At 34.9% G+C, this 11,995-nt stretch overlaps 1 protein-coding gene across 1 annotated transcript; it reads right to left on the bottom strand.

The window, feature by feature from the left end:
• Window positions 1-465: 465 nt before the first annotated feature.
• NIPSNAP3A (nipsnap homolog 3A) lies at window positions 466-11,743 on the bottom strand. Its single transcript, XM_065947162.1, has 6 exons — window positions 11,557-11,743; window positions 8,868-9,078; window positions 6,491-6,649; window positions 4,849-4,998; window positions 1,234-1,320; window positions 466-1,144 (listed from the first exon to the last, which is right to left on the bottom strand). The coding sequence occupies exons 1-6, from the start codon at window positions 11,614-11,616 to the stop codon at window positions 1,068-1,070; spliced, it is 744 nt and encodes a 247-aa protein (XP_065803234.1). The 5' UTR covers window positions 11,617-11,743; the 3' UTR covers window positions 466-1,067.
• Between the last annotated feature and the right edge of the window lie 252 nt (window positions 11,744-11,995).

Raw genomic sequence — 11,995 nt, 5'->3', positions numbered from 1 at the left:
AAATAACATAGCTGTAAGTACAGATTACCAGGAGAGCTTGGTAGTACCAAATCTAGTTTAAGAAGGCTGAGGCACTCAACTTAAAAACTGAAGGTGTTTGTAAGATCTTGTATCATCTGTGATGGTACTGAAGAAATTCTTTCAAGGTTACTAGCAGGGTATTTACTTGAGGTGACTTAATATTTACAATAAAGATAGTATATTATTATTGTCTCATTACCTTATGGCAATACAACAACAGCTTCATAAATGAAGATAAAAATATAAAACACAATAAAAAGAATCAGATTGTATATGTAGACTTTTATTAGGGCAAACATTTCCATAAGCATAAATATCTCACTAATATCTTTGTTAAAATATCTTTTATAAAATATTTATTAAATGTTTTTATTAAAAGTGATTCAAAATGAAGTAAAAATTAGTAAAACTGACTATAAATGAAGACACTGCAGCATATAAACCAATGATTCATCAATGATGTTTAATAACAGGACCTAATAACATTTTTCAAGTAAGTAAGTAATGTGAAAAACATTAATACAGATGACACAGATAACATTGTACTCTTCCATAGTAATGAAATATGTTTAATATTTTTATGAACCCCATTTGGTATTATAAACCTGACTGGACAAAAATTTTTAAAATCTCAGAAAAACAGACATGATGAAAAAGGTAATAATGTATACAAATAATTTAAAGATATTATCATAGATATGGAAATGTAATAATCATTTGAATGTAAAAAAATGCTACAAAAGCAGAGGGTTATCAAAATAGAGAATGAGAGATATTCTCAAACAAATGAAAAATCAAGACCTGGTAATAAAGGCAAGTATTTTTAACATATGACAGATACTAAAATGCCAAGGGGAAAATGAACAGACTGTTTCCTGAAGTGGTAGTGACAATGGACAGATGTAGCTTTTAAATATGCAAAGGACATAGCAAATTAACTTACCACCTCCTTCAAAATAAAGTGAGAATCTCTTGGGAGAATTTAAGCACCAATAGCAGATACATCTTATGACAGTTCATGAAATGCTCTGTATATCACTGGAAAACTATTTCAATGGTGAAAATGATGTAGGAATCAGAAGCATATTCTGCTGAGACTCAAGGAAGTTAACACTTTCCCGAACTGGAAATAAATTTGTAAGAAGGCATATAAAGTTATTGACTAAATTCGATTTGTTGTAAGAATAACTCATTCCTAGTGAAATAGCTTACCAGCTGCCACTACTCTGGGATCCTCATGAGACTGATGTCTCCCAGCTGCACGGCTGTCTGCACTTTCGTTCCACCAAAGAACATGAACTGCAGAAATAGATGTTAAAGACTGTGGCGTTACTACCAATAAGAGACAGAAACATTAACAAGAAACTGAAAGTCCTATTCTTTCAATCAAAATAGTGAGTATCACACGTAATGCTAAGTATGTTACTGACAAGATTTCAGAGGGGCCAGAGATATGGGAGAGAAATAATTAGTCAAACTTGTTTTGTAGATGAAGAAAGAAAAAGCTGGAAAAGAGAAGTAAAATAATGCAGCTAAAGACATAATCAGGCCAAGACCCAAATTGTATGACTTCCTAATACATGTTAACTTTATTTTAAAAAAGCAAGATTATAAAAAAGTTGTGCTTACTATTGAATATTTGGGTGATGGAAAGAAAAAAAAGTAGGATATTAAGTGTCTAAGGAAAAATTCTATTAAGTGCATTTTCTTAAAAAAAAAATGGGAGTAAAATCACATTAGGATCTTTCTGTATATTATGCTTAGTCCTAGTAACATATTTTTAAAAATCAACAATTTGTACTTCCTCTGGGAATAATATTAATTTTTAATGGCTATGGGAATTCCTTCTTGTAACAACATTTCATCCCAACTTCTTATTGGCCAATTAAATTATTTTCACGAATTCAATATTCTTTGAAATACTGGGATAATGTTCTTGTGCATAAATTTTTATAATATATACTATATATATAGGAAAATGCAGAGAAAGAGAAAGTACGAGGCATTTCTATACCACCCAGAAAAAACCGTTTTAATACTTGGTGTAACTCTGTCCACAGTTATGCATATATATTTGTATTTACACACACAAACACAAGCTTCCCTGGTGGCTCAGTGATAACAGTTATAGAATACATGTTTGTATTTACACACACACACACACACACACACACACACACACACACACTTCTCTGGTGGCTTTGTGATAAAGAACCTGACTGCCAAGGAAGGAGATGCAGGTTCAATCCTTGGGTTGGGAAGATCCCCTGGAGAAGGAAATGGCAACCCACTCCAGTATTCTTGCCTGAGAAATCCCATGGACAGTGGTGGAGTATGGTGGGCTACAGTCCATGGAGTTGCAAAAGAGTCAGACATGGCTTAGCGACTAAACAATAACAACAATACATATAAACATGTATAAGAATATATGTGTATAGTTATAATTACATTATATATGACACATATTTATATATCTATTTATGTAGCACATGTGTGTTACATAAAGAAGTTCATACCACATTGTTTCCAAAGTTTCCTTACTATAAACAATGCTGATATAAACTTGATTAGAGCAGCAGTACATGTACATCTATGATAAGAACATTTACCACTAACATTTGTGGGGTGCTTGCTGCATTGCTGGGCCTGGTTTAAATTCTGCATGTGTTCACTCATTTAGTTTTCATAGTAACCTTAGGTGCAGGTTATTATCACTTTTGGATGAGGAAAATAAGTAAGGCACAATAAGGTTAAGTAACTCATTCAAGGTCATTGAGTTTTAATTAGTGAAGCTGGGATTCAAACCCAGGCAGTCTAGATCTGATTATTTTCTTAATATAAACTCCTAAAATTTAGACTGAGAGAAGCAAAGAGTATTTTATATACATATATACACACTTACAAATATACAGTGTATATATTATACACTATCCTCAAGAAGTGAGGTACTGATTTATACTCAGCATATTATATTATCATACTCCTAGTACACTGAGCATGAATTTAAGATTAAAAGATGTGTGTACACACATTTCAGTAGTTTTTTAAATAAAAAAGTTTACACATTCATTATAGTAAACTAGAAATTTAAAAAACCTTTAATCTGATCATTTAAATATGACTGTATTTTATGTCCTTTCAAATTTCCTTCTGGTAGAACTAAAAACATTCATGTTTCCTAGAATGTAGGCAAAAACAACTGAAATATTAAAGCTTTTTATTTATATTTATATTGCCAAATTACTGGAGGGGGGCAAACTTAAGCCTAACACAGTACAACAGTATTTGTTTTTCCCTGGCCCCTCTAATACTGTATCTTTATAATACATTTTTATTAGGTAAAAAATGGCATCTCATTATTGTTTTAATATGCATCTTCTTTAATATATATTAGTCACCTGTGTCATCTTGGCATAAGCTTTTCTTTTGGATTTCATATATATATATACATATATATATATATAAACACACACACACACACATATATATACACACATGCACACACATATAAATGCACAAAATTTGAGCCTTTGAATAATCAAATCATCAGTTGATTCTTTTTTTTCTCTATAGTTTTTTCATTTATTTTTGGCTTACAAATGTTGTTTTCACATGTTAATAAATTAATCTATATTTTGTTTCAGTAATTCTACAAATTCAGTTTTTAACAGATCTATAATCCATCTTGATTTTATTTTAGTGTATGGTATGAGATGGGCATTCAATAATTATCATAATTTTTCTCTTCTGCATGTATTTCTCAACTGGGACAAACACATATTTTTGCACAGTCCAACTTTATTATTTCTTTTTTACAATATATTATCAGAATTTGAATTTCTGGGGAATGATTAACTCAGTTTTTGGATATGCTAGGTTTGAGATGTCCATTAGACATGAGGCAACTGGATATAATGGGTTTTCAAATATTAAAAGTCTTAATCATTTATTCTTTCAGATAAACTTTATAAACATTTTCTGAGTTTGCCACAAAAAAACCCCACTCAAATTCTGATTGGAGTATATTTCAACTTTAAAAGTTAAGTATCCCAAACAGATGTTTTTATTAAATAAGCCAGTATGGTGTATATATATATATATATATATATATATATATATATATATATATATATATATGGTGTATCTAAGTAGTGAGACATTGGTTAATTTATTTCTTTGTGTTTGTCTGTGTTTTTAATATTATAAAAACTATATATTACTTTTCACCCCAAAACAATCTCCTTACATCAAGTAATATTTTTTTTTAAAAAATCACAAAAGGTACAAATAGTACAAGCTTTCATATATAAAATAAATAAGTTGTTAAGACAGTAAATTTTAAAAGTTTCCATTATAAGAAAAAAAAATTTGTAACTATGTGAGGTGATGGATGTTAACTAAATTTATTGTGGTAATCATTTCACAATATATCCATACATCAGATCATTATATTCTACACCTTAAACTTATACAAGGTTATATGTCAATTATATCACAATAAAACTAGAAAAAATAGTAAAAGTACATTAAAAAAACGATGAACAGGTGATTTCTTGAGATTCTTTCCAGTTTTTTAAAATTTTATCATTTTGATATATCAGAGAAAAGAGCAGTTCAATATCTGAAAAAGGCTTCATAAGGTATTGATATTCTATATAAGATTGAACACAGGTTTACTTAACTCTTAAAATTACAAAAAAACTAATAATTTGGCAATAAAAAGTAAAATACACTCAATAATGAGAACAGAAACAAACTGACCCAAGGAGCTTAACAGCAGATCAACAGTATATTTTGTAATTTCATAGAAGAGACGGACAACTGTACCTCTGTTGAGTACTCCATATTCTGCATGGAACACTCCAACTAATTTTGTGTAGCCTTGATTGACATGAGTATGAACTGCCCTTTTAAATGGGTCACCCCACAGAGCTGGCCCACCAGGTTTCATCTGAAAAGTAGCCAGTTCATAGACTCCTAGAATAGGGAGAGAAATATTTTACAGAACACATTCAAGCAGTTTGTAGTCCTGTCTAGTTTGGTTCTGGTGAAAAGCTAATCTACATATATAGATTTGGAGGATCATACATGTACACATGTTTATGTAGACATTTGTTAATAATTTGCACTGTTTTTCTGTGCTTTTATGTTTAGAAAGTCTTTGTTCTAGTTTAAGGGTGAGTTGTTTTAGCTTAATGTACAGAACAAAGAAAAAGGGACTAGAAGATACAGGTAAGTTATTATCTAAAATATTTTTAACCTATAAAATTTATTAATAAAATAGTGAGAATTTATAACAGAATAGGACTTTTTAGCTGCCTGCATCTACACTTTTATAACAGAGATGAATAAGAGTATTTTCCAATTTCTTACAGCTCTACTCTTCAACTTTCACTACTTTTTTGCTTTATGTAATTGCCTCCTATAGGTTTGCATTTCTACCAGCAACAGCAGGCAAACGATGAACCTCAGAGTTTTTGAGGGAAAATGAATCTTAAAGGAGATGCTTTTATTACTCCTAAATATCCAGGTAAATTCTTGAAAAGCATTTTACGTTTGGATAGAAGTACAGAGTGGATGGACAAAAAGAAACCACAGGATCAGTAGATTTGAGAAGTAGAGGAAAAACATGCGAGTTACTGAAGAATCATGAATGACACAGAGGAAGAGAACCAAGCCTTAATATTATCTTTGAAGTCCAGTAGTTCATTTAGATGGTGCCAAAAGCTGAGGGGGGTCTAGGCAGATAAGGATCTAAATAAGACTTTTCAATCTCTTATAATCTAAAATGCACTATAGAGTTGGGAATAATGGGGGGAATAAAATACCATTTCAATTAATTTATGCTTTTTCTAATCTGACCTTTGGTTAAAACTGGATTGAGGTAATAATTTCTTTAAGTCAGCAAGAAGTGAAATCAGGAAGAAGACAAATCTTTAGGAATTATTTTCAAACTGAGAAATAAGAAAGAGGAAGACACAAACGTTAGACTACAGTAATATAGGTTGGCAGTTTCAGTTAATTCATTACCCCCAAACAGTCAATTTTATAAGCAAATTTATACTTAATGATTTGAGATTGATAGTGACTTATGAAAAATACTTTTAAAAGTTTATATTTTTTAAAATTATGATAAAATATCATACATTTTCCCTCATTTACCCACATGTGTTCCTTGTTCCCAAGGCCCAAATTCTCAACCTTTAGTGACCATGTCAACTTTTTCTATAATACAGCTAAATTTTAAGCATCAGAACAATACTAATTTGGAAAAATACTTCATTATTATTTAATGCTCATTTTTAAAATTAAGAGCTCTAATTTATTTTTATCTCAACAATCAACATATATTCCTATATTAAGCAAAAGATTAACTTCATTTTCCCCACTAGAAGTTTAGTTTTTATAGTTTAAAATCTTAAGTAGTTTCTCCATCAAAGCTCAAAGTGAGTAAGACAGAAGGACTTACCTTCTTTTGGAGGTTTTACTAATTTGCACCATGGCACCAGATAAGTGATTTCACTCTCCTGTTTATCAATAAGAGCCAAATTTGGAATGAGAAATTGTTCTTGCCATTCCTTATCTTTGGCCAAGGCTTTCCGAACTTCAGTTCGATGAGCAAAATTGTCTATAGGAAGGAGTAAGAAAAATAAAAATGTTTGATTTAAAATTACCTCTACTTTCTCTAGGTTTCATTCAATTTTATAAACATTCATCGAGGCCACATAAGAACTGTGCTATATTACTGGAAATACCAACGCTGTTCCCAATTGTCCATGGTCTTAAACAGGAGCAGCAATGTAATCAATTAATGATAATGTCATACAGTAGTGAGCTTTATATGCTCTAGCACTTAATAGGTAGTTGTGAGAGTTAGGTAAGTTATTGAATCTTTCTGTGTCTATTTAACTCCAGGGCTGACGTGAGGATTAAATGAATTAGTACATGAAATGAGCTCAGTACAGCACACTGTTTGATACCTAGTGAGTGCTCAATATACGTTAACTTTACTTACTAATTTTATTGAGGCATTTAAATTACAGTGCTAGTTTAAAAAAAACACTTTTTCTTTGTTAGTGATGATGGTGAAGAGTGGCAAGGTCAAAGTACAATTGAATTAAATTTAACATGAAGTTAATTAACATGAAATGAAGTTAAGATTTGCTTTTCAGCCTCTCTGTGAACAAACAACTTCTAAAGAAATAGTGCTCTTTCTCTTGTCACCCATTCTTTTTAACCCAGTACTATTTCTCCTGTTTGTTACCCATATGTTACTAACATATGGGCCTAGTACTACTATATTTAGTAATAGGACCTTTTAAGATTAATGGTAAAAGAGTTTTCTATGGTTTATGCTGTGTAAATAAGGAATAACAGTTATCTTAGAGCTAATGTAAGTTATATCAGGACGTTACTAGTAATTTTCTTAGTGGAACATGATTCAACTGGTGGTGCATAAAGGCATAAGTTGCGTTTTAATGGGGTTTGTTCTATTACAACAGGGAGAGCCCCTAAACTATGGCCATGCTAAATACAGAATGAGTAAGAGTGCATGCTCAGTCGTGTCCGACTCTTTGCTACTCCATGGGCTGTAGCCTATCAGGCTCCTCTGTCCATGGAATTCTCCAGGCAAGAATACTGGAGTGGGTTGGCATTTTCTACTCCAGGGGATCTTCCTGACCCAGGGATGGAACTTGATTCTCTTGCATCTCCTGCATTGGCAGGTGGATTCTTTACCACTGCACCACCTGGGAAGCCCTTTACATATAAAACTACTTTATGACTATTTGAACACTGATGACCAGACATTAAATCAAATTATTAAGTCATGTCTGACTCCTATGACCCCATGGACTGTAGCCCATAGGGTTTCCCAGGCAAGAATTCTGGAGTGGGTTGCCATTTCCTTCTCCAAAAATTATTTAGGTATCATCAAGTCCTTATGTGACATCACAAAGATCTGATACTGTAGTAATAAATATTCTGGGGATTCCTGTAATCATTCTCCTTTTTCTAAACCAGTGGTTGGTCAGCTTCAGTATCAGAAGAACTCACTCAGTCCCTTTTCTTTTACCTCTATAGACTAGTATGACAGTGAATTCCTTGAAACTATGGCAGCACAAAAAATCAAAAGTGGCCTTGAAAACAACAGAATTGTTGAATCTTACAGGTGGATGAGTGGTTTGAAGTTAACTGTCATCCCCTGAAAGTGAAAGTCGCTCAGTTGTGTCCAACTCTTTGTGACCTCATAGAGTCCATGGAATTCTCCAGGCCAGAATACTGGAGTGGGTAGCTCCAAGGGATCTTCCCAACCCAAGGATCGAACCCAGTTCTCCTGCATTGTGGGTGGATTCTTTACCATCTGAGTCACCAGGGAAGCCCAAGAATACTGGAGTGGGCAGCCTATCTACTCCTTCTCCAGTGGATCTTTTGGATCCAGGAATCCCCTATCATCTTCTATTTCCCTAAAGTCCCCTAAATGTTTGAATGATTTTGGCTAAAACATTAATTTCCAGATGTAGCTTCAATATAAAAAAAAAATAATTCTTTTCTTTATGACCCTAACCCACTTGGGTTCTTGCAATCACTGCTTTAAATTTTTCATAAAAAATCTTTACAATAAGCCACTCTAAACTTTTTTTTTAGAATTAGTTTAGTTCACAATATAAAGGTTCCAGTGATGGGCTGTTGGGAAGAATAATCACTGAATTTATTTTTGGTGTTGCTTTTTAAAAGTTTTACTTAACCTGTATGTTTTTAAAGTAACACAGATCCAAGAACTAAGTCTCATGTAATATCTAACAGAATGGACATCTGTACTGAATGCTTAAGCTATTGACTCATACCATACTTCCAGATATGAAACACTTTATTCACTCTGCCTCCAAATTCTACACTCCAGTATCCAACCAATTCAGAGTGAGCTGTCCGAAGATGAATGTTTTTCTTAACATTTTCCAGGAATTCATTCATCTTTGAGGGCTTAAGATAATAGGTACGGAATTCATAGAATGTTCCATCATATTGTCTGGGGCCTGTAGCAAAAGATGAACATACCTGAAGAAAGATAAGGAAAATTTAAATATTCTGGGAAAGAAGGGTTTATAATATTATGTTACAACCAAATCTGAGTCTGGAAACAAGGGACACACATTAGATTTATAATCTGTTTGGACTTCTGTTGTCTTCTCTCCATAGAATTTTAGAGATATGTCAATAAAGATGCCCACTTTGAAACATTCTATAGCTACTGTTTCCTAGGAGGGCGTCCACCATTAGTCACTTTTTCATGAGAAGTTGCTCACAGGAAAGCACTGGGGCATTTTCTTTATACAAAAGGACTAGAATTAGGATCCTAATAGTCTTTACAAATAGTTTATTACCTCTTATTTAACCAATATTCCACCTTTATTGAATAGTATATATGTTAGAGTTAAAACATTTAAAACAGTTTCTAAATATACAGGTATTTTGGCTAGCACAATGAAAATGTGTTTACTGGCAAAAATTCATTTTTTTAAGGTTCCTAAAACAGTGGAAATTCCTGGTCTAATCAAAGTATTTTTTAAATCCAATGAAGCAGACCACTGGTCAAAAACTGGATAGGAGTTTAACTAATGGAAACTATGACCTAGCCAATTGTATTGTAATACGGTGACATCCTGTGTAAACCCTAGAAAAAGAAACAAAAAATCAGTGTCAGAATTGTGTGAATAGTTACTAGGTTTTAATTACAGATGCAATCTGCAGAAGGGCATTTAATCCACCCGATTATAGCAGGTTGATGTAAATATCAGTTAAGAACCATTAGTTACTTCCGTAATAGCCATATGCTCACAATGTAAATTTCTAATTTGGTTCTCTGAGTGAACTTAACTTTCAATAGGAAATGCTTTGTGTATTGTATGTGTTTTGTGTGTATACATTGGTATATACAAATACATACTATATATATACACACACACACATAGTATTCTAGTTTACATATCCATCCTATTTAAGTTTTGTTAGCATGTGCACATTTCCTGAAGTTGATTATACCAGAATTATCTATTAAAATAGTTTAGGTACTTATAAAGTTATTGATGAATTTTAGCCATATTCTGACTGTCAAAGAAAGCAGTACACTTCATGCTGTGACATATATTTTGTTCACCGAACACAGTAATACATATATTTTACTTAACTGTGTATAAGGTGTAATTATAATCTCTTTTGAGGTCATTCCAAGTCTATGATGAGTCATATTCTTATTGCCCAATTGACTACGCTTGCCATCAAAAACAAGTGCAGCTGCCCCTGCATTTGGCAGATGTTCTTTTGGTGCCATTTTACCAAACTTTATTAACACAATATTAAGCAAATAAAAGCTGCCTACTACTTATAGTTTAAAAATATTATAAATAAAATATATCAGATATCAGAAAATGGGTCAATGCAATAGTAACAACTTTTCAGGGAATTCATATTTGGAGATCAAAATATGTGATCAACAGCACACATTTTATTATCACTGGCAGAAGAAATATACAATAGGAAAGCTCAGGGAAAGGTTAACGGCAAGGGGTATGTGGTTTGTGAGAAGTCATGAAGTAATTTTTGTTGATGAGTGCTTCCTTTTCTCTAAATTAGGGCTCATTTTCCTTAGTAGTGACTTCCAATTCATTTATAAGAGAACATCTGGTTGACATTTAATAACGTCAAAGTACAGAATAAAATTCTAAGGAATAATTCTTGATCCTGCCCCAGTAGAGAAAATCAGGATAAAGGCTGTAATGCTAATCTCCGGTGAATGGTTTCTCTTTAGTCTCCACCAGAAAGTCAGTTTGAGAAGGAAGTAAAAGCCTGAATATCAAAAGGAAAAATCTCTAGGTTAGAGTCACAGAATAGGCCAATCCCTGACAGTTAAGCGGAATCACAATAATCTATTTTGTACATTTCTCATTCAGATTAAATGAAGTTGTCATCATCATATTTGCTACGAGGTTCCTGACAGTGGCTGGCTCGGGCACCAACCTCAGGAGACAGTGATAGCTGCGCAGATGCTCCACCACGCGAACCCTGGGCCCTCTCTTTAAGGTTCTCTGCCTGCAAAATGCTGGGAGGTTGTGTATTTCATTTAAAAGGCGGAGAATTGTTCTGTTGCTCCTTCAGTCTGGAGGGGCTTGTCAAAACATACTGAGAGAGGCTGGACCAGTGCCTAGTACAGGCCCCAATGCGGCAACAGCAACCTCGCGGGTCCGCAAAGACGCAGCAGCTGGCGCTTCAGGCGTGTCCTCACGACCAGCGGGCACCCAGGCTAGGCGACCCTGGCAGTGGGTCTTCTCCTAAAGGCACCCTTCCTCCCTCCTTCCGCGCGTCCCAGGGACCCCCGCCTCCGGATTCCGAGACTTGCTAGAACTTCTCGGGCAGCACCGCGCGGGCCGGTCTGGGCCCACTGACGCATGCGCGGCCCGCGCTCTACCCCCGCAGACGCCCCCGCCCCCTGCTCTCCTCCCCCAGGAAACGTTTTGGGCGCGTCCCGGCGGCCGGTACCTGAGGCGCCATCGTTGGAGCGGCCAGGGCCCTAGTCAGGCTCTTTCGGAAGGCAAGCATGGTGCGGCTTCGAGCGCTGAGAAGGGCAGCGGCCGACACTCTTCCTTAAATTCCTCGTCTTGTGTCGTCCTGACTGGCAGGGAGCAGCGCCTGCACAACTGCGGGCGGCCGGCTCTGGGCGGGTCGGCTCCTCCTCCTGAGGGGGAAGCGGGTGGGGCTGGCCGCCCCGTCAGCCGGGCCTCCTCCGCACGCTGAGCTTCGGAAGCGTTTGGTGTCAGCTCTAACTCTCTCCGTTTGTTCTCTAAAACGTTCTTTTCCTCAGCGTCAGAAGTGATATTAGAATTAGCAGGATGTTGACGTCCTCGTTCCTGTACCACCTGTCTGGGCCCATCACCTCGTCTCCTTGCGCACTTGCGTACAGTTAATTGGTAAAAGCGCG

Source organism: Muntiacus reevesi, chromosome 10 (genome assembly GCF_963930625.1).
Source record: "Muntiacus reevesi chromosome 10, mMunRee1.1, whole genome shotgun sequence".
NCBI classification, from domain to species: Eukaryota; Metazoa; Chordata; class Mammalia; order Artiodactyla; family Cervidae; genus Muntiacus; species Muntiacus reevesi.
This window is presented reverse-complemented; position numbering and strand designations above follow the sequence as displayed.

Excerpts from the sequence above, each read along its gene's own strand:
- NIPSNAP3A (XM_065947162.1), bottom strand. The coding sequence starts at position 11,616 with ATGCTTGCCTTCCGAAAGAGCCTGACTAGGGCCCTGGCCGCTCCAACG. Across the intron at positions 4,999-6,490 it reads AGTAAAACCTCCAAAAGAAG|GAGTCTATGAACTGGCTACT; the intron begins GTAAGTCCTTCT and ends TCCCTATTCTAG. Across the intron at positions 1,321-4,848 it reads ATATGGAGTACTCAACAGAG|TTCATGTTCTTTGGTGGAAC; the intron begins GTACAGTTGTCC and ends CTATTTCTGCAG.